Source organism: Maniola hyperantus, chromosome 20 (assembly GCF_902806685.2).
Source record: "Maniola hyperantus chromosome 20, iAphHyp1.2, whole genome shotgun sequence".
In the NCBI taxonomy this organism is placed as follows: domain Eukaryota; kingdom Metazoa; phylum Arthropoda; class Insecta; order Lepidoptera; family Nymphalidae; genus Maniola; species Maniola hyperantus.
This window is the reverse complement of record NC_048555.1, coordinates 8,511,441-8,535,392: the sequence shown is the minus strand read 5'-3', so window position 1 is coordinate 8,535,392 and position 23,952 is coordinate 8,511,441. Positions and strand designations below refer to the sequence as shown.

The 23,952-nt window shown below is 37.4% G+C and overlaps 1 protein-coding gene across 3 annotated transcripts in view; it reads right to left on the bottom strand.

Moving 5' to 3' along the window:
* Positions 1–23,834, bottom strand: part of LOC117991996 (angiogenic factor with G patch and FHA domains 1) — a 37,897-nt gene extending 14,063 nt beyond the window's left edge. Inside the window, exons 1-10 of one of the 3 annotated variants that reach the window (XM_069505207.1) lie at positions 23,523–23,834; positions 23,017–23,445; positions 22,341–22,493; positions 21,400–21,447; positions 21,048–21,312; positions 19,914–20,077; positions 19,340–19,468; positions 17,607–17,712; positions 16,755–16,962; positions 15,817–15,916 (exon numbers count right to left, since the gene is read on the bottom strand). In XM_069505207.1, coding sequence (XP_069361308.1) covers positions 15,817–15,916; positions 16,755–16,962; positions 17,607–17,712; positions 19,340–19,468; positions 19,914–20,077; positions 21,048–21,312; positions 21,400–21,447; positions 22,341–22,493; positions 23,017–23,445; positions 23,523–23,708 — 1,788 coding nt within the window. In that variant the 5' untranslated portion in view covers positions 23,709–23,834. Of the gene's footprint in view, positions 1–15,816; positions 15,917–16,754; positions 16,963–17,606; positions 17,713–19,339; positions 19,469–19,913; positions 20,078–21,047; positions 21,313–21,371; positions 21,448–22,340; positions 22,494–23,016; positions 23,446–23,522 lie in introns of all 3 variants that reach the window. The other 2 variants (XM_069505209.1, XM_069505208.1) reach the window with 2 other exon arrangements.
* Positions 23,835–23,952: the final 118 nt, after the last annotated feature.

Sequence of the window (23,952 nt, the reverse complement as noted above, 5' to 3'; positions counted from 1 at the left end):
GAAGGAAATAGTCGATAGGTGAGATTTCGCCACCAAGGCAAAGGAGCCAAAGGTGCGACAATTAGCAAATATGGACTACAATTTTTTCACTTCATCATGATCAACCCATCGTCGGCTTACTACAGAGGACGGGTGTCCTCTCAGATTGAGAAGGGTTTTGGCTATAGTCTACCACGCTAGCCAAGTGTGGATTGGCAGACTTCACACACCTTAGAGAACGATTATGGAGACTCTCAGGCATGCAGGTTACCTCACGTTTTGTAATATTTTAATTACTTAAAAACGCACATAGCTCCGAAAAGTTAGTGGTGCGTGCCCTGGGATCAAACCCCCGATTTCCGATTTGAAGGCGGACGTTCTAACCACTAGGCTACCACAGCTGTGTAGTGAGCCGGTGATGGGTTGATCATGATGATGATGGTCGCATAAAATCATACTAAGCGCGTGTTTTGACGTTTAATAAAAATATACTGATTTGACTAGTTGTTAAACACCGGATTCGATTACGCGTCATAAACTTACATGCGACACATATTCAACACTTGCGAAATTCGAAGAAGACGAGCGGTCGTCTGTCGTGGGATTGTGTGAAATATCTATTTTGTATTTAATGGGTGTGTGCTATTTGTTATGACTTTAATTTTTGTATTCTTGTGGTCGATAAAAATTAAAAGTCATTCATATATTTATTTTACCACATATATTTGCATCGTCCACATGCGTAGGTGACACGCATAACAAAAATACACACCATTCAAGCCACAGAACTGTCCATGGCCAATCAAATCCATTTGGAGCATTGCGACGACTTTAAGGATAGGTATAAACAGAGCGTTTTATTTGTATGTCTGCAAGAAAACAATAAAAGTTAGATAAATCCAACGGTAGGTCTGTCTGATATCAAAGTATTTACACATCGCGCGTGAATATTATGTCGATAAAGACAATCGTAAAGTATCAATTTAAATGTTGCGGACATAGTGTTTTTATTGCCGGTTGCCGCCTTGTGAAGAAACGAGATCTGCGAAAAGGTAACCAAGTAGAGGATTTAATGATCAGGACAGTCCACTTTTTACTCTAATGGTAAGTTTCTGTTGTAGTTTTACCTCAAATTGTTAATTTGAGGTAAAACTAGGTTATTTTAGCGTTTAAACTGTCGTGAGTGATTTCCATTATATACAATATCTGTCACCGGCTATACTCACGGCTTTAGTCGACGTTAGCCCGAACTAGTTTCGAACCCATCCGGGGTCCTTTTTCAAGGCAGTCAGTTTGCGCACGCGTCACGGTTGAGACTAAATCCGTGAGTATACCTAGCCGGTGACAGATATTGTATATAATAAAACTAGGTTCTAATACCTAACTCCGAAATACATACTAGGCTTAACTGGACTCAGGGACTTGACTGCTTCCCACTATCATAGCACAGCTAAGCTCTGTCCGTCAATCCAAACGCGGCTTTACTCTTTAGGCCGACTTTACTAAAGAATGGAAAGCGCTTAAATACGTAAACATATGAAATGAACAAGTACTAAAACGATAATTGAATATGACATGTATTATAGTCTATACTACTTTACCAGTCTTTACGTAAAAAGCAAATATTATAGGCGGCTTATAAAAACTATGAATATAAACATGCACTGAAATGGGTGCTTTCATTCAGTATGTATGGTTTTATTGGTCATTGGAACCGAACTTTACCTTTATTAGTGGTACAGACGAGGTACACAGCAAATTATATTTAAAGTGCTTATAGTAAAGTGACATTATAAAGAGTCTAAAAATATGTTGGTTAAAGTAAAACTTTTCACTTAAAATTACTTAAAGAGTAACTATCTAAAGATAAACATATCGTGTATTTCGATTTAGTATCAAGAAATTCGTTATGATGATTAAGGTTCGAGAATTCGATAGTAAAATCCGACCATAGGAACTCCGACCGAAGGAACATAAAATAACAATAAACATTAATTAATCTCAATATAAAAACTTAGAACAAGCAAATTCCATTAACAATAATTTTTATACTTTTTACTGTTTTACATTCAATAGCTAAAGCTAGCTTTTACCATTCAATAACTATTATTACCATTCAATGTCAAAAGTATAAAATCTCAACATTTTTTAAATAAATTACTTATTAATTGTTAACTAATGCCCATTGCCCAGCATGCGGGGCTATTGTACGTTGTAAACTTGTAAATTTCACGCAAGTGCGAAGAACAACTGTACAAAGTTTCAACCCAATCGTATGAGCGATACGCGTATGCAGAGGTTACGAATAGACAGACAGACATTATTTTGATCTAAATATATAAAAGAAAAAGTGACTGACTGACTGATCTATCGACGCACAGCTCATACTACTGGACGGATCGGGCTGAAATTTGACATGCAGATAGCTATTATGACGTAAACATCCGCTAAGAAAGGATTTTGGAAAATTCAACCCCTAAGCGGGTGAAATAGGGGTTTGAAATTCGTGTAGTCCACGTGGACGAAGTCACGAGCATAAACAAGTATGTATATAAGATTAAATACGATTATTTATCTTTATGAAGGTAGATAAATTATCTCAATTCACTGAGTTGTTAATGTAATAATTTAATAAATCTGGTTCTAGGAATATAATATGCAAAGGAAAGTGAGTCCCATAGTATAGAAAAATAATAATATGTACTTATAGATTATATAGATAAAGAAATAGGTTATACCATATACATATGTTCAGAAAAAGCTCTACATACTACAAAGTTCTTGGCAGTAGTGCGTCAAGTATTAATAGAACCTCGTTTTGTTTTGCTCAGGAGCCTACAAGTCAACACACATTTATCTACATATACAGGAACACCGTTCGAGAGAAACAAAGTTTGCGAAAATTTGCATTTATATCACCTCATATACTAATTGCAACATTGTCTCGTTCCGCTGACAAAGGAAATTCCTTAGCCGGACCGATATACCCATTAAAACCCGGAGGGGGACTCGTGATTTACGAAATAACAATTTGTTAGACAAATTGTACTTATGAATATCTAAAGACATTGTAATTACCGTGACTGAGACACACCTTCTTTTAAGTGAACCCCATTACAAAGTCGCCGGTGCAGTCTCGGAGCAAACTAGTTTCGATACGCCGTGAGTAAACGGTGCATAATTATGTCAACGAGTAAAACTAATATTTACCTACAATTAGAGGAAAAGTTGTCGACATTTTAAAATCAGTTATTACGTCTAGACGCTCTAGACTATCTATTTGGCTAATTTCTTTTTTTTGCGGATATAAATCCATATATAAATGCTAAAGTGTGTTTGTTTGTTGGTTTGTCCTTTAATCACGTCGCAACGGTGCAACGGATCGACGTGATTTTTTGCATGGGTATAGATAAAGACCTGGAGAGTGACATAGGCATTTTTATACCGGAAAATCAAAGAGTTTCAACGGGATTTTTTAAAAACTTAATTCCACGCGTACGAAGTCGCGGGCATCTATGTAAATCCATACTTCCATACTAATTAATGCAAAAGTGTGTCTGCCAGTTAGCTTTTCATGGTCCCTCAGTTTATCGATACTCTACTCATACGAAATATCAAAGAGTTCCCACAGAATTTTCAAAAAAGCTAACCTTACGCGGACGAAGTCGCGGGCATTATCTAGTATTAATACTATCATAAACTGTACAAAAACATCGCAACACTTTCAGCAGTTTAATTATTATATAGCTTTTTCTTTACTTTGTATTATATATATATGAGTTCAATTCAAACAGTCCACTTTTGTGTAAGGAATGTAAAACGAACTGCATTTGATCCTCGTAAAATGCACTTTTCTTATAGGGCGTTCTACGATCTCCGAACTGTTATATTCTTGTTATATTGCTCATTTTCTTGTAGTAAGTTTCTTAAAAAGCCTTTAGACGTGTCGTGTAAGCAACGCGACGGCGCGGCGAGGGCCAAGGAGGTCTGTTCAAACATCTCGAGTGCAGCCGAGTGGGGCGACGCTGTTTATTATTCACTTATTCGCATTGTCAACAGCTAATTATGCAGGCTGAAGTTAAAGGCACACACTTCCTTTGAAGTTCTACTTTTTAGGGTTCCGTATCAAAATCGTAAAAATCAATTATTAGACAATTATTTTAGTAACTATTAAAGCTATCGATATGAAATTTGAAGTATTTGTATATAACAGTGGCCCAACATCATTCAAATAAAAAAAAATAGAAAATTATTTTTAGCTCAATTAAAAAAGGGGGACATTGGGGGTTTGAAATTTCAAAGTAAAAGAACTAAACCGAGTGGGGTATCATATGAAAGGGTTTTACCATTCTAAAACAGATATTTATACATTTTTACACCTAATAGTTTTTTTTATCGTACAAAATGTCAAAAAAAATACCACCTCCCGTTAATCTCCGAAGTTTTTCAATCGAAAAATCTGAAATAATTATGGTCAATAGCAGTTTACTTCTATTTTACAGGAAAAATAAAACCAATGCTCTAACTAGCATAGTTTTTTATATTAACAATAAACCTCTACAAACAAAGTTAGATTTGCGATTCGTTAACTAAAGACGTGATTCTTACCGTTTTTATTTATCTGTAGGTAGTGCGGATCCCTCGGTGCACGAGTCTGACTCGCACTTGGCCGGTTTCTTTATTTATCTGCATTAAAAAATTGTCGAGGGAATCCATTGATTTGCGGGCTATTGATTTGAAATCACTTAATTGTATGGCACTCGTGTATAGTATTTCTTTTGAAATGTGACTGACGTCGGGTCCCCGGTAAATGGTATTCTCGAACAAGCCGCTACACCTGAATGGAAGTACTCACTGTAATTGCATTGAAATCTAGTAAATCATAGCGAGCACAGCGACCCATAGTTTAAAAGCTTCTCTATTTATTTCTATTATACTAGGTACTTAACCGTCAGTTAAAGGAGGCTTAATGCGACGGGACTTTTTTTTGAAACGGTAAGGGGAAATTTAGCTTACATTTTCGAACATTTAGAATCATTTATACTTTAATGTGCCTGTCTATATAAAGCTTTGTGGAGTAAGCTTTATGTAACTCTTAGGGCCCGGTATCCAGTCCGTTTTCAATGATCATTCTATCTGTAATATAGTTAGTTAGTAACGTTGCTATATTTTGTCAAAAACACCAAAGAATTAGTGAATATCTCCAGATTACAGATAGATTAAATATTGAAAATGGACGCAAAGCGAAGATGGAGATGAAGTTAGCAGACCAATCAGATTATATTTTGATAGATGGAAAAAAAATTGTTCATATCATCTATCAATGGTCTGATTGGTATGCTGAACACATTACCGCTCCGCTCCGCTAAAAACGCACCAAACCCAAATCATTGAATGAATTCTGGTGCTCTCAAAATTTATGAAATGGAGAAAACAAAAAAGAGAAGAATCAAATGGATAAGACAGAAACGAGGCTGGAGGCTTGGAGAATAATGAAGAACCAGCTACATATAATGATGTATGAGTTAAATTTACACTTTACAAATTTACTGTTATGCTAGTTACAATAAAGACTGGCTTGCGAGCCTTATAATACAATGGTTAAAGATGCTGATGTGAGGAGTGTATGATAGGGAATGTGGCATAGAGCAAAGTAATATCTCGAATCGTGCATGATCAGGAGGACTCTCCACTGCGTTCCAAATTTGAATATTGTTGTGTGGCAGCTGCGAAGTTTTCTTAATAGTTGCTAGCCAAGTAACGGTAGAGGTTGCACCTCTACAAGTCTAACCGAGAAAGTTGTCACGTCATATGAAACCGTATGAAATCGGCAATATTTGAGGAGTGTCCACGATATTCCGAGATTACTTGAATTTCCAAACACTCTGAAGAGGGTATGTCTTGTGACCAGGGTCAGTATTGACACTACACTCATTGTCCGGTATGTGCGACAGACTGATAGGATGAGTGGAATAAGAGACCTTACACAACAAATATAGAACTATTTACTAAGTTTTAGGGACCTATTTAAAAGGTGACATAATATTTCGGTTTCGGCAAAATCTATAAAAATAAACACGTTATTTTACTTTATAACCAACTAGCTGACGCGATTGGTACGCGTGGATTTAGGTTTTTTTAAAATCCAGTGTGAACTCCTCGATTTTCTGTGATAAAAATGTCCTTTCGCGGAATGCAAGGCTATCTCTGTATCAAACGGCCGTGACAAGCCAGCAGAAAGACACACTTTAGCATTTATAATATTAGTATGGAAGTACGGATAACGTAATTAATACAGGATTTTTATCCACTTATTACGGGCGAAATCACGCCGCAACGGAGCAACAGATGCAACTTGACGGATTGCCCGTTGGACAGTCCAAAAATATCACCCCCTTTGTCGTGGGGTGATATTTTTGTTGGCCTTATTAAGTGAAGCCTTGGGGACCTTTACCATGTACTTAGAGGTTTATTAAGGCCCTTTCACTAACTCCATTATTGTTCTTTTTTCTTTAAATAAACCAAAAATGTAGCAAGTTAGGTTACGATGGGGCTGGTCCATGTCGAAGAAAAATTTCTTATTTAATAATATAAAAAATATTGTTAAGTTGAGTGTTCTACAGTCTGCACTACTTTCTGACGCCATCGAACCTGCTAGATAAAATCTATCATACCCCATAATTAACTAAGATGGTCATTATTTATACTTAATTTATAACGAGTTTTTACAATCCTCATCAGACAAACTCCTATCAGATGGTAACCGCAAGGGAAAAACACGTGTGTCTCATCGGATACCGTCATCTAATCTCTAGCATAAATTACTTAGGTATATTAATCCCCGGTGAGTACGGCAGACCGCAATTCAGTGCACTTTGATCATTGGAATTTAACCCTTGTGTTTAGCGGTTTAAGGATTGTTGTATTTATAGGCTGTTAGTTAGGTGGTTGTGTGTACGATAATGACATACAATATGTACATGTCCCGCGGTTGTTCCTCATTGGCGATGAAATATGATGTGTAAAACGTGTGCTAATACAATGTTGCCGGACCAGACGTTAGGGATGCCAGAGAATGGATGAGTTTTTATTATTCTTTTCCTTGAACAGGAACTGATCGCATACTTCTTGCGTGCGATATTAATATTCTTTTTAGATAAGTTAGCCCTCGATTGCGATCTCACCTGGCGTAGCTTAGTGGTCAGAGCGTGAGGCACGATCCCAGGAGACGCGGGTTCGATTCCTGCCGGTCCGCAATTTTTGGTATGTATTTAAATTACTATGTTAACAGATTTCTCAATATTAACATTTAATTCCGAGTACGTTCGTAATGGCGAAAATCAAGTTACTTCAAAAACAGATCGGCAATCTCAAGTCCAGCGTACAATACCTATTAGTAGAGGTCAGTGGTCTCGGTCCTGCGGTCAGAGATTTGAAAAATGAGACTTAATGCAGCACAATAGCTTTATCGACGTCCGCGAGACGCAGCTCCATAATTTCCAATAATTACGTTCATGTATCGATAGCGATAGAGAGAGCCCGCGAGTGCCAGACCAACGTTATTTTATAAAAGCTGAAAGTTTCTCTGCGTATTGTCCTCAATACAAGGAGGAACGATCAGCGACTATGAAGTTTGGATCATAGTGACTTTGGGAGATAACAGGTTACAAAGGAGTAAAACATTTTAAAACAAAGTATAAAGTCTATTTTTTCATATTTTCTTCGAAATTATACATACTCACGTCATGAATTGCCAGACACTTAGTGTCGTGGCAACCCCCTACCAGACGCCCTCAAAGTTTTAAAGTTTAAGGGTGCCAAACTTCCTGCCTGTGTTGGGGACAAAACGCAGAGAAACTTCCAGCCTTTATAAAATAACGAAGGTCTGGCCCTGGCGGACTCTTAGTCCATGATGATGAATCGCGACAATCCGCGTGATTGCAGCCCTGCGGTCGGCTGACGTGTGACAAATAACTAAATTGCCTACGAAGTACAAACCGATAACTGTAAGTATCGAGTATGGATGGGAATATTATACAGTTACATATTCAACGCGTCTCTATTAATTATAGGCTTTCTTGAAAGTTGAAACGGAAAGCGATTGCAGTCTATACAGATAATATTTTTAATTATGAGTTTTGCGCTTGGCTATCTGATCTGGGAAACGCGAGAAATGAGGTTGGAAGGAACAAAAATAATATAGGACATTTATAACTCTTTTTTATTTATATCCCATATCTAAATACATATTATATAAAAAGTAAAGGTGACTGACTGACTGGTTTATCAACGCACAGCTCAAACTACTGGACGGATCGGGCTAAAATTTGGCATGCAGATAGCTATTATGACGTAGGCATCCGCTAAGAAAGGATTTTCATAATTTCAACGATGAAATAGGGGTTTGAAATTTGCGTAGTCCACACGGACGAAGTCGCGAGCATAAGCTAGTTAATTCATATTTATAAACCAACAGCTTCTAGTTTCTACATAGATACACCCACTCCGATGCTATCCGTAGGTATTTGCCTCTAGTACCTATCTAGAGGCAAATACCTACCGAGTCTGTAGATACAACTGCATAACTCTCCAAGATTAGCACTTGCTGCCATATACAGCATTCCTATAACTTTGTAGGTACGTCAAATTAAGGCAGTATTCAAATTCCTAATGTTACCTGGGAGATTGGTGTCATATAAAGAAAATCTTTTCAAAAAGAACCTAAACAATAGTGATAAACTTTCAATATCCGACATGAACCTTGCTTTATTAGAATTTACTATTATGCCCGCGACTTCGTCAGCGTGGCCTACACAAATATCAAACTTCTATTTTACCCCTTCAGGGGTTGAATTTTCAAAAATCCTTTCTCAGTGGATATCTACGAATTAATAGCTATCTGCATGCCTTTCAGCCCGATCCGTCGGTAGGTACTGTGAGCTGGGAGTTATTTTATTTTATTTATTTTATTTTATTTGGAAAACCAACAGCTTAAATTAACTTATTATAATCTAAAAAATTAAACAACTAGAAGCTATGAAATGAAATGAAATGATTTATTTGTTTTAAAAGGTCTTTTTAAAATTGTGCCTAGCTAATAATAGGTTCTCACAGGTAGATAGTTAATCGGCTTTTCCTTTTATATATTTGAGAAGATTACAAGAATTCAGAAAACACAGTAAAAAATTGCAGTTTTATTGCGTAAACAAGGTTTAGGTATGAAGCAAGTTGTGCATCAGTTAAAGTAAACATTACTCATTCCCTTCACTAAAGATCTTATCGGAAACATTAAGGATTCGTGATATGAGAGCTGATTCGCATGTCTGAGAACTGTCACAGCGTCGCAGCAACAGTATGTCAAAGTCAGAATCAAGATTGACTCGCGAGCTCGCTTACAATGTATGCCACGTACAATGCCCCATTGCCTTACACATATTGCTATTGAATTGTGCTCGCGGTGATCAATGAGCGTGAGACGTCATTTTACTATGCATACAATATTATGTTATAAGCACTGTGCAATTCAACATGAGATGATGGGAGTGTGATGGGAACTTTCATAAAACTACGGGCAATCCTGAACCGGAACACTAAAACTTCAACTTCGATTTCAATGTTATTAGTTATTACTAAAGTACGTTTTGTTACTTAGAATTTACTAATAAAATAAATAATTTATTCATTTGATGGGTACCTAGCAGAATTTTCTCACAAAAAAAGGGTATCATTTATCCATACTAATATTATAAATGCGAAAGTGTGTCTGTCTGTCTGTACGTCTGTCAGTCTATCTGTCTGTCTGCTAGCCTTTCACGGCCGATCAGTTCAACCGATTTTGAAGAAATTTGGTACAGCGATAGCTTAAATCCCGGGTAAGGACATAAGCTACTTTTTATCCCGGAAAATCAAAGTAATCCCACGGGATTTTTAAAAACCTAAATCCACGCGGACGAAGTCGCGGGCGTCATCTAGTTTAATTTAATTTATTTATTTTTATGGAAACAAACAGTTATAATTACATGGAAAGTTAGTACTTACATTTATATAAAACACTTTAACCTAAATAGTCTCCAATGAAAAAAAGTGATCCTATAAGGGTTCCGTTTTTCCTTTTGAGGTACGGAACCCTAATTAATACTTAAATTACAAAATTATTTCTAGGTACAACTAAATAATTGGGTATAGCACGCGCATGAAACCAAGAATGATAGGTAAGTTACAATTTATTAAACAAATTAAGTATCAAAAAACCAGCCGAGTGCGAGTCAGACTCGCGTACCGAGAGTTCTGTACTCGGGTATTTTTTTCAACATTTTGCACGACAAATCAAAAACTATTATGGATAAAATAGGGGTTTGAAATTTGTGTAGTCCACGCGGGCGGAATCGCGGGTAGGTAAAAACTAGTGAAATACAGCACTATGTCATTGACATTAATTCTGACTCTTTGTATAGGTTTCGGGAAAAGATCTTTGCATATTGGAAGTCTTGAGTAGGAAGTATTATCTGTAATCTTATTGATGTTTGTATTTTTATTTTGTCACATATGTTTGTAAATGTTGTATTAACTTATAATTGGCGACTACATTTAGTAAGTAATATTTTCAGAATTAAGTTTTTTTTAAAAATGTATTAGTGTAAGTAGCCGTTAGTTAATTTAATAAATAAAATAAAAATAAAAATAAAATAAAGTTAATCTGTGGCCATGAAGCATGTCCAAAGTGATAGAAATCACAGTTGTTAAATTGCTTTATTATTTGCAACAGTAAGCCTAATATGGCGATAGTTGCTTATTTATCGTCAACACGTACCGAGTACCTAATGATCCTTGTCCGAACGATGTAAGAAAGGTGTTTGAACTTTGAACTAGGAAAGTATAACATGGGGTAATTTGAGATAATCGTTGTTTAATTCTTGCATTTCACGAGCGCGAGTGGCGCATTCTTGTGTTTAAGTCGTATCGGTATGAGTAAGGTAAAGTAAATGTGCATTTGCAAGCACTTCATCGCGCCTAATGTGCCGACATGCACGCACACTTACGCAATGTCCAGAAAAACTGAGTTATATTATTAAGAAACTTTGGATTTATTGAGTAGGCATGCACACTAGACAGGTACAAAATCTCGCCCCCCCTGATGATGATGATGAATGTTTCTGCAACCGACGGTCATAAGGCGTTTCATTGGAACCGCTTTTGTGAATTTTAAGGAACACAAAAAAGCAGAAGTAAGCACATGCCCTTAACGTCACCGTCTGTCTGGACACAATTTAATGGCGGGCCGTCATTCGTCCAAGTCTAATGCGAAACAGCGAAAAAAAAGTAAGCAAATTGTTTTAAATGGGCAGGTAGGCCCACGCCCGGGTGACCTACAGACGGACGGGTACTGCGAAAAAATAAACCTTTTAGCAGAGAGCTGTCATACACTAGAGGGCCGTGATGTTTCGCAAAACGGCCTAACCTTCTTCCTTACCTTTAGCTAACTTAGCATTAGGCCTTATTTTTTTTTGGTGTGAACAAGAAGACCACACGACTGCCCAAAAATAACAGTGAAATGTTTTCAGATTAAATGTATGTGAGTTCCTTTATGCCACCACTAGCCTATGCTCGCGACTTCGTCCGCAACTACACAAATTTCAAACCCCTATTTCACCCCCTTAAGGGTTGAATTTTCAAAAATTCTTTCTTAGCGGATGCCTACGTCATAATAGCTATCTGCATGCGCTTTTTGATGCCTAATGTATGTTTGCTCCTCCTATTTTATTACTCAATGGCTTTTAGGGACTCGTGGGTAAAGATAAAATAATTATGGCATTTATAAATCAGTTACGTTGTAATGTGTTTTCGATATAATCGTTAAAAATACATAAAAATGCTAAGTCGTAAAATCGAGTTTTGCTTAGTTTTTATTACAATCAATTTTGAGGATACGAAATTACGGTAACAATAAATAGCTTATTTTGATTATATTATAAACCACACAACTCGAATTTATATTTATTTTAGTCTACACTTTTTTGTTTTAGTTGTTTTAATGAAAAACACGTTTTGCACTTGGTAACTGGAGCCAAGCTAATCACGCCACCAGCTGTTGCTTACAGCTTAACAAACGCATGGCCACCAAAGACATTTAAGTGTTATGGTACTGAAGGTACAGCGCACAAATGAGTATAGTGCGCGACAGGTTAAGATGACAATTGGAGTACGAGGCGGCGAGACGCCCCTCACACCCGCTAGTCACTCGCACTATCCCGCACCGGATTAGCGCGTAAGCTGTGCGGGTGTGCGGTGCGTCCCCACCCCGATTGACATCTCGACCGGTCGCGTACTATAGGTTCCTGCGGGAGGGATGAGAGTCGTCACAAGTTGATGAATTACTGAGCTCTCGCGTCACGTCATCAAAACGTCAAAATGGACCTGCAGCGAAGTTGTGCAATGTGATAGATATGAAAGTATCTTGATAACGATGCCATTCACAGTTCAAATGTGTGGTAAAACCAAATCTAATTATATAAAAGGAAAAGGTGACTGACTGACTGACTGATCTATCAACACACAGCTCAAACTACTGGACGGATCGGGCTGATATTTGGCATGCAGATAGCTATTATGACGTAGGCATCCGCTAAGAAAGGATTTTTGAAAATTCAACCCCTATGGGGGTGAAATAGGGGTTTGAAATTCGTGTAGTCCACGCGGACGAAGTCGCGAGCATAAGCTAGTAATTTAATATTATATTTTATTACAGAACCTTTATCTGCTCAAACCGTTTCAGGATTTCACCGCAAGCTTTTGCCACAACTTTTTTGCAATAAGTTTCGAATACAATTATATTATTCGGGTGAACTAATTAGTCACGTCGAATCATAATGGAGATATAATAATTCATCGCCTTAGATTTTCTTAACGTCTCATTATGAACGAATTTATCAGAAATTATTATTATATGCCGATTTCGCCTTAGGATCATTGAGTTAGAACATGGAACGGCAAACTTATATCAATCGCAGGGGGCTTACTTAGCACGGAATCCATTATTCATTGCGACAGTGGCGAATATTGTAATTGGCTGAATTATTTAATTCGTATACTATTTTAGCCAATAGCGAGAAAGTGTTAGCTAATGAAAGATGACAGCAATCACCAATAGGTAAATTTTATTGTAGCTATCATTTGGTGCAAGCAGTGGCGTAGGTAACCAAGGGCCCTGGGGCAAATCAAAGAATGGGGTCCTTTTATTGACGTAACGGACATCAATGAGTGTTATTAAAATCAAATAAAATTAAACCACTGTAATGTACCAGTACTTAAGTCAATTGACATTAACTTACTTACCTCCTGATATAGCATTAATTTTTTAATCGTTCTCGAAAAAAAATCTTGACTCGAATTCACAATAAAACGCACATTGATGAATAATAAAACGCACATATCGCTATCCGTCAAATTGAAAACACTGCCAACCCACAGAAAGTATTTAGGGGAATTCCCTAGGTATAACTTTCGAATAAAGTCAGGCTACAACCGATCATATTTATTTGGGAAGTAGGAGAAATTTTTAAAAATTAGTTCTATTGAAATCTTCTGGTAAGGATTCGAGGGCCCCGGGGCACTGCCCCGCCTAGCCCCTAGGTAGCTACACCACTGGGTGCAAGGCCCGCAGGCGTCAAAAAAGTACCTCCACCTAAAAATAGCATTCGCGGCATGATACCAGAATGCTAAATCGCTTGGCGGTATGTCCTAGTGGTAATTAGCTACGGCCGAAACCTCCAACCAGACCAGTGATAATAATTTTAGAAATTAGGTATAAGTTTCTAATTTCCACTGACAGAAATCGAACACTCGCATTTTTAAGAGTACAGCGCTCACCACTGCGCCAGAGGGGTCTTCGTGAATTTTGCATTGCTGCTCTAGTATACAAGAACTCTCTGCTTAGGATATTTAACGATGTATTAAGTATAATTAAATTAATCTAAATCGGTCGCTATAGGCTTTAATTATATAGATAAAGTTTCTTAAGTGTCCGGCTTGAGCTGTCTGAAATAATCTAGATTCTAGAAACTTCCTATTGACCGCAAATTAGATTTGTTGGTCGGCTTATGCGACTTTCCTTGCAGGTGAATATACATAGTTAGTGCTAGTTTAAATAAAGCCTTTATTCTGCTTTGGAGACCCAATTCTGGAAACCGTAATGTGATTAAATTATTTAAATTAACTAAAAATGAAGTAAGTGGTTTTTTTTTTTTTTGGATTTTCAAATTAATTATAGTAATAAAAATTTAAATTACATAATTTGTAAGTTTAACTATTGTCTAGTTTTTACATCTATCGACACTCCGAGTACTATTTATTAACATTAGCATGTCGGTGATGTGCGTGATTGAAGTTTTTACCATCACTAAATCGCCTAACGCCGGAGCCAAGTTTTCACTTCAAAACTAAGTTTTTTCCTAAAACAAACCAAGAAGCGTCTTCCAGTCGCCAAAATTAGGTCAATTTAAAATGCTAATGACAAATTCAGTCTAAAAACAAACTCAGTCTTCACTGGATAATAATATAGAGGAGCTAAAAAACATAATGATAGTGCATAAGCTATACTTAGTCCCCGGCACACTGGTTTGTTCCGAGATTGTCATCCGAATGATTCCTTCGACTTGCCCATTTAAAATTAATTCATGACATGCGATAATAATAGTCAAATTAGGAAATTAGGAATACACAAGATTCGTCGGAGACCAGCCGATTATATTATTACTAGATGATGCCCGCGACTTCGTCCGCGTGGATTTAGGTTTTTAAGAATCCGATGAGGATAAAAAATAACTTATGAGACTCTTCAGATATTTATCTAGAATAGATCCGCCCTTTAAATAACTCCATGTTGAAATCCAATGGGAACACCGCCGAAGGAGTTGGTCCTACAAAAGCGATGAAGGCTACTAGTCAAATCGCGACTTTTTATCAAACGTCAAAGTGCTCGCTAAGTTAAAGAGCTTGTATGAAATACACAGATGTGACGACAATACAGATAACGTTTGACGTAATTTGAGGTACATTTTTAGTTAAATCGATAATTTAAACAGCAGATGTGGATTTCACGAATTTTGGAAGACCCTCTATTTAATAGTTCCTAAAAAATAATTTGTTTCTGACATAGTCATCATCCCAATTTGCATGAGCGTGAAAAAAAACCTGCCACAATGGGTGGTCGAAGTACACCAGGTACCCACGTGGTGAGGTTGAAATTGCTTTCGGTGGCGTGCGGTGCGATTGTAGAAAATGGAGGGTGTAATAAGGTTATAAAGGCGGTACAACACGCAATGAGAGCGTGCGTCTCTGCGGTGCTCTAGGCTTTCCAACGAGCTGGTTAGTTTGGGATTGTCCACGAGTCGGACTGCCCGCTTTTGAATCCTATCAAATGAAAGGAGCTGGTACTGGGGTGATCTAGCCCAAAGGTGAGAGTTATTACTCACACAATGGTACGTTTTCTTGCAATACGGTATTTGACAACAAATCAAATCAGTAACTTTTTATCAAACGTCGCACTTAGTATGCGATATTCTATGAAATACTGGAATGTGACGTCACATCATAATGACGTAGTTTTTTAGTTTAATCGATATTTTAAAATGGTTACTACACTTAAAATTAACAAAGAACGTGGATTTTACGTATTTTGGAAGATCCTCTATTTGATAATCACTGAGAAGTAATTTTTTTACATAGTCAAATACCCAATTGTAATGCGATGAGCACCTAAACTCTCAATCTCAATATTGCTCCACGTAGAAAAACAGTCACAGCGCCTAATATAATACTGTTATATAAGCATAAACTCACCGGCTCCCGCTCGCCTTGGTTATCCTTGCCGAGTCCTTCACCCTTTGACCAGCCCATTTTCTCCAGCAATTTGAAACCTTTGTTCTCTGGTGTTATAAACCTGCCAGGAATAAAAGGTGGTTGTTTTATACTTTATTTCTTTTACTAATGTTAGTCAATTTAAGACCATCCGCTGTTTTAGCGTTTAAACTATTGTGAGTAATTTCCATTATATAGAATATATTTCAACGGATATACTCACATATCATATCCAGTCGACGTTAGCCCGACTAGTTTCGAACCATCAGGGGTCTTTTATCAAGGGAGTCGGTTCGCGCACGCGTCGCGGTTAAGACCATTAGGACAGACATCGTTTAGACTATTATTTTCAAAAATCATTTCTTAGCGGATGACCACGTCATAATAGCTATGTGCATGCCAAATTTCAGCTCGATCCGTCCAGTAGTTTGAGCTGTGCGTTGATAGATCAGTCAGTCAGTCAGTCAATCAGTCAGTCAGTCACCTTTTCCTTTTATATAATTGCTAGCGGATGCCCGCGACTTCGTCCGCGTGGAATTAGGTTTTTTTAAAATTCAGCGGGAACTCTTTTATTTTCCGGATAAAAAGTAGCCTATGTCCTTCCCCGGGATGCAAGCTCTTCTTCTTCTTCGCTCTGGGCTGGTTTCCGCACTTAATCGTTTCCGTCTGTTGTGCGTGCATTGCCCCTCCCCGCCGAAGTCTTCACTCCAGCCATCCAAGCTCGCTCCAGAAGCCAAATAGACCGGGATGCAAGCTATCTCTGTACCAAGATTCGTCAAAATCGGTTGAACGATTGAGCCGTGAAAAGCTAGCAGACAGATAGACAGACAGACACACTTTCGCATTTATAATATTAGTATGGATTTAGATTGTTTACTGACAAATCTCGTGCAACTACCGCGAATAAAGAAAGAACTTACGTATTAATATCGCTGCTCTGGGTCTTCTCCGAATGATGAGAGGATCCGACAGTCTCTCTTCTCGCTTGTGCTCTGTCGTTGTAAGCGGTTTCTTCTATCTCCAAACGCTTAGGCGCGTATTTGTTCTTCAATCGTGCCAGTTCGAGTTGATGCTGCTTCTGAACGCTGCATGTGCGCGTGTATGCCACTTTCTTCTCTTTCTCTTGCGCTATAAGGTTTAAAGTCCTTTGAATCCATACTAATATCATAAATGCGAAAGTGTGTCTGTCTGTTTGTCTGCTAGCTTTTCACGGCCCAACAGTTTAACTGATTTTGACGAAATTTGGTACAGCGATAACTTGCATCCCGCGGAAGGACAGTCTACTATTTATCCCGGAAAATTAAAGATGTTTAGAAAACCTAAATCCACGCTGACGAAGTCGCGGGTGTCATCTAGTATTTAATATATCAGCTACAAATGGTGTAATTCGATTGTATCCAAACATTAATTGATAGGGATTAAAAAACAAGTTACAGTGAACAGTCTGTAAAAAATGTTTTGACGCGAAGCGACGCGCCGCGCCGCTGTAATGCGGTCCCGCCTTAAACCTTTATTTGGTTGTCGTGGCTATAATTTTTTTTAAGTTTCTTTGTGTCATAAATATACCTCATATAATGACATAAAAAGTCCTGACTCTCCCAGTGACACATCAACGCCCAGTCCAAACCCTTGGACCTATAAAGCTGAAATTTTGCACATAGAGGTTCGCTTTATAAAGTAGATGAGGAAAAAGACCAGATTTTTCGAATTTCCCACGGGAGTAAAACGACGAGCGATAGCTATTTGCTTAATATTCGTAGTTATATTCTTACTTTCCATAAGAAGTCCTGGTTCGCAGTGGCCACACGTGTCGTTTCCCGCGTGTATGTGACATAGTAACTTAGTTTCACCGAGTTGTATAGTGCTGCCATGAACTACCTATGACAAAGATATGTATTGAATAAACAAATCATTCATAAATTCATTCATTCATAGACTAATTTAAAATTACTCCACTAAAACTACTACAAGTCTTAAAATCTCCTTGCGCACGCACTCGATTACTGCGGTGTTACACCTGGCCCATACTACTATACCGATGTGAGACGTGGGAACATTAAAGAAGACCTCGGGAAACGTATAGAAGCTTTCGAAATGTGGGCATATAGACGTATGCTGGCCATTAGCTGAACTCACAAAGTCACGAATGCGGAAGTCGACCACAGTCCTGGCGCAGTGATAGTCCACAAAACTGACTACAATTATCGTACGATAACAAGTTAATAGATATACAGAAATTTTAGTTGTTCATTGTGGCTAATTCCTTTGTACACAATTTCTAAACTAAACTAAAATATCACGTCTAAATCTATTGCTATCCCTTTCATAATGTTGCTTGCGGAAAAGGAAAGCACTAGATTTAGACCAGTTAATTTAGTTTAGTTTAGAGATTGTGTACTAGAGAATCGGCCCCATTGTGTCTACTAGATGTGGACGTGGCATGCGCGATTAGGTGGTACAATAACTACAGCGCAACAACACACTTATCAAAACAAACTAAACCAACTCCTACAACTCATCATGATGGGAAAAGCTGCTGTAAGAAGAGGCGTCAGTCACAGAAAAAAGTCCTGGCTGCGCAACATCCGGCAGTGGACGGTAATCGCGAGTGCTGCAGAAATATTAATTACTAGCTCATGCTCGCGACTTCGTCCGCGTGGACTACACAAATTTCAAACCCCTATTTCACCCCCTTAGGGATCGAATTTCAACAATCCTTTCTTAGCGGATGCCTACGTCATAATAGCTATCTGCATGCCAAATTTTAGATCGATCCGTCCAGTAGTTTGAGCTGTGCGTTGATATATCAGTCAGTCAGTCAGTCAGTTACCTTTTCCTTTTATATATTTAGATTAGAGTGGTATACGATAAGCTGACTGCCAACCTTCGCTAGTGAGATGCAAAGAAGAAGAAGAAAACTACTACGACAGTCTAGTCGGTTTTATTAAGGGCTTGTTGCATACCCGAGACATGGTCGCCAACTATGGCCGCCATAAGAAAGCTCAGTCAGTCAGTAGGCGATGGAGGAAGCTATGCTAGTAGTTTCTCTCTAATTCTCCAGGACAAAAAGTAACTTATGTCTATCCCTTGGATGCAAGCAACCTCTGTACCAACTTTCGTGAAAATCGGATAAACTATCGGTTGTGAAAAGCTAAAAGACACACTTATTATGGATATGGAAATATGGATTTGAGTTACATTAATTAAAATTACATTACACTAGCTTATTCCTGCGACTTCGTCCGCGACAATTACACAAATTTTAAACCCCCATTTTACCCCTTTAGGGATAGAATTTTGAAAAATCCTTTCTTAGCATCCGCTATTATTTTATATAGTATAGTATTATATCTATCAGCTATCAGCATGCCAAATTTCCGCCCGATCCGTCCAGTAGTTTGAGCTGTGTTGATAGATCATTCAGTCAGTCAGTCATCAGTCAGTCAATCAGTCACCTTTTCCTTTTATATATTTAGAAGATAACTGTAATGAAAAAACAAATTACCTGCATTGGATCGCTAGTTTGTTGGCTTTCTGACATTCGGCTGCCATTGAGAAGAGTGCCGTTTTTAGAGCCCAAGTCTACTGCATAGTATGCTCTTTCTTCCACGTCGTATTTCAGGTCTAAATGATTCTGTAACAAATTTATAATGATATTATGTTAGTGATCTTCTTTTTCTTTGTCCTGGAGTTCTTTTTCACACTTATTTGTCCGTTGTAAGTGATAATATAACGTTAGCATCTTCTCGAAAAGGTGACCGACTGACTGACAAATCTATCAACGCACAGCTCAAACTACTGGACGGATCAGGATAAAGTTTCGCATGCAGATAGCTATTATGACATAGACATCGGCTAAGAAATGATTTTTGAAAATTCAATCCCTTAGGGGATAAAATAGGGGTTCGAAGTTCGTGTAGTCCAGTTCCCAAGTTTCAACCAAGAATACTAAAACTTTTTTAATTTTTTAATTTAAAAATGCTTTATTTTTGACATGATCATAAGGAATTATACAATTTGAATGTACTGAAATTACAACATAAACTTGCAGTTTTGATGAAAAATATTATAAAACTTACCCTGGAAACGTTATGGTCTCTCAAAACTATAGCGTGGTGGTCCCCCTCCCTGCCAATAGTCCCTCCATCCTTAGTGATGAGGTAAAGACTGCCCACCTTCAGTTTTGCCAAGCCTGTCTCTCGAACTATGATACGCATACAAGGTGGATGATGTTTTGCTACTTCTGAAAAAAAAATTTTTTTAAACCAAAACAATATAAATTTTATTCCTATTAAATATTAAATCCCTTTTCTAGGACTTAATCAAAAAAATCTAAGGCGCAACGCCCACAGACGGAAAGTACTGGAGCGGAGGAGTTGCTTCTATTTCTTTTTATGAACTTATTTATTTTGACATAATATGGTTGAAATTGTTATAATGCATGCAGTTAAAGAAACAAATCGAAACGAAGCTGCACTAATCATTCCGTCTCACTCACACACTATACAAAGATATACTGTGTGAGATTGAATGATTAACTATCGCACTTTTATCGATTTGTTTCTCTATTGGTGCGCGTCATATATAATTAAGTAATAGCCTAGTGGTCCACCCGTCCCCCTCCTATTTGGTTGGTCGGGGGTTAGATCCTGGGCATGCACCTTTTCTATTCATTATTCAAATAGAAAATACAGATCTCTTTCATTCAAAAAAGTCTACTCGCAACAATTAATCCATACTAATATTATAAATGCGAAAGTGTGTCTGTCTGTCTGCTTTTCACGGCCCAACAGTTTAACTGATTTTGATGAAATTAGGTACAGAGTTAGCTTACATCCCAGGGAAAGACATAGGCTACTTGTTATCCCGGAAAATTAAAGAGTTCCCACAGGATTTTCAAAAACCTACATCCACGCGGACGTAGTCCCGGGCATCATCTAGTTCTAATATAATTCTCTTCACAACGTTTAGTATAATTAAACAACAAACACAATGTTGTGAATCAAATAGAAAATACGGATCTCTTTCATGTAAGAAACAAATTAAGTCTTTATATTTATAAAAAAAAGTCAACTCGCAACAATTAATTCTAATATAAAACTCTCTTTACAACATTTAGTATAGTTTAATAGTTTAGTAAAGTTAGTAGTTCTCTTCACAACTTTCAATATAGACAAAGTTTAGTAAAAGCCCCAATATTCTATTCCTTTTACCATCATCACTGGCAGTTGATGTGCTTGCATCTGAAACTTCACCGTCCGACTCCTCACTCGCTGTGTCACTGCATTCTCCATCTTCTAACTCTCTACTCAAATCAATCTCTACTTCTTTTACTGCTACAGAAGTATCTACAACTTCTTCTTCATTATCAATTTGCATTTCTTCATCTTTTTCAACCTTGTCAATAGGGTTTTCCTGTTTCTTTTTTGCATTCTTCGTCTTCCTGCGTTTAGGCTTGGTTTCCCCATCTTCATTATCCTGTAATATAACATTTCAGATGTTGGTATTTGGGAGCGACATCTTAGCATAGTATTTACCTAAGACGGTTGATTCTCGGAGTGAAACCTGATTCAATTGTTTCCTCAGGTTTTCAATATCGTTGGACGGTGGTGCCTGAAAAGAAAGAAAGAAAGAACTACTTTTTGTCTCAGAAAATCAAAGAGTTGCCATGGGATATAAAATATAAAATACTTAAATCCACATGAATGATGTTAAGGGCATTATCTATTTGGTATAGAGCTTGCTTCCTAGAAATAGGCATGGGCTACTTTTCAACACAGTATCAAAAAACGTAAATCCATGCAGGCAGTTGGAAGGATCATCTAGTGGTTAGAGCCCTCGCCCGGCGACTTTTTATAGCGATACAGTAGCGATGCTGTCGCGCTTCCGCATCGATACAGTCGCGAAGCCGTCGCTAGCTGTGTGCCCTCGCCCACGGTCTTAGATTCAGTCGCGATGCAAACGCGATACTGCCGCGCTTCTGTCTCGATGCATACGAGAAAAAAATGTTGCACTGATGCTTGGTTCTCCATTCATGCGCATCCCTCCGTTCTTTCCCCGATGTCGTCCAACACGGTCGCGCGTTTGCATCGATACAGTGGCGATGCAGTAGCGCGTTGCTAATCCGACTAACACGCGTTAGTAGTAATGCTGGCATGTGTTTAGTAAACGCGCGACAGCATCGCTACAAAAAGTCGCCATTGGCGAGGGCTCTTATTAATTTTATTGTAACATATATTATTTTGAAATCCATACCAATATTTCAAATCTTAAATTGGATTTGTTTGTTAATTACTTCTTTTTGTCTTAACTACACAATAAAATTGGACACAATGCTCAAGCACTGCCTGGGGAAGGACATCCAAATAGCTAGATCTAGTAACTTTAATGGCTACTATTTAACCATGGAAGACAAAAAGTTCCCACAGGATATTTGAAACTTAATTACACAATATGAACAGAGCCACAAGCAAAATCTAATATTCATGACTGTCAAATGAATGTACCTTTTTCTTTTTAGCAGCTTTTTTAACTTGTTGAGGTTTTGTAGATTCGTTCATTGCACTTTTGTATGGATACGAGTGAAATACAAAAGTTTGCTTTTCATCAGAATAATAGTAGTAACAGCCTGTATCTGTGTGATAGTAAAGCCCCAGTTCCTGAAAAAATATACTAATATGAAAATAACACCCTTACTAATATTAAAATGCGAAAGTGTGTCTGCCTGTCAGCTAGCTTTTTATGTCTCATCTGTTTAACCGATTTTTGATTGAAATGTAGCACAGAGTTAACTTACAAAATGCACCTACTTATTACTTTGTTGTTTGAATAAAGTTAATTTAAGTGGGTGGGCTGCAGATTACAGTCAGTCTCAATTTGTATCAAAACTACATAGTGAATACATTTCAAACTGAACTGTTTACTTTATTATTCCAAACATATTAATACCAAAGTTAATAAAGCTTACTTTGTATTGGGATCAAGTTAGTTGCTGCACCTCAAACTTAGTGTGATATAATCAGTAGTTTACTTGCAAAAGCAATACCAAAAGGGCATAACATTAGGCATGGCAGAAGTGACTTTGTGGTCACTGAACTAGCATTACCAATAACATTTAAAAGATTTCTAGTAGGTTCTTAAAAAAATATGGGTAAAAGGTAGTTTCAATTAGACAAAACTTACAGAGTTATAATAATAGCCAGTTTTGTAATCATAATACATGCCAGCTGTCTCAACATATACCATCCCAGTCTGCTGCAGAGCATTCTGTGCCACCTCCTTCACTTGGTCAGCAATACTTTTTGTTTTGTCACCATCACTCTGAATGTCCCAAGCAGTTGAAGAGACTTCATTGCTATCATTGTTCGAGGTTTTATTTTCTTTAATACTATCTAAATTCTCAGTCTGAGTGTATGAATCTTCAGTAACTTTTTCATTTTTATCAATAAGTTTAAAGTCTTCAGTTTCTTCAACTGAAGTTTGAGCGAATGAATTGCTTTTATCAGAAGGGATTGCATCTCTATTTCCTTGACCCAATGAGTCAATGTTATCCTTTTTTTGTGGTGGATCTAAATCAGTTTGCGTGCATTGACTATTTTTACTTGCAAGATTCTAAAGAAAAAACATAATTTTTATAGGTTACAAAAGAATAACTTTTTAATACAAAATATTGTTTTTAATAGTCTTACTTTGAACTGGCGCTCCAATTTTTTTAATAAAGCATTCTTCGTTCTAATAGTTTGTCTCATTTTTAGAACTAATTTCAAGATATCAGGCCTATATTTCAAAGACAGCCGAAGACTTTTTAAACTGAAACTTGAGCGATTTCTTTGAAACTCCACACTTTTTGTTGTAAAACAGAGTGGTTTATCCATTTTTTAAGGGTTTATTTTAGAAGTATTTGTACCGAGAAAACATAGGTAAATTCCCTGTATATTATTATATTCTTTGGGTTAGTTAACTTTTGTTTTGTTTTCGTCCAGTGTATTACTCACAGGTATTACTTTACTCTATGGTTTTCGTTTTCACTTCTTTCCACAGACCACTGTTAGCATAAAGTACATAGAGTCAAAAATGTCAAATGTTTGTTGAGCCACATTCACAAAGCGAGCTATCTCT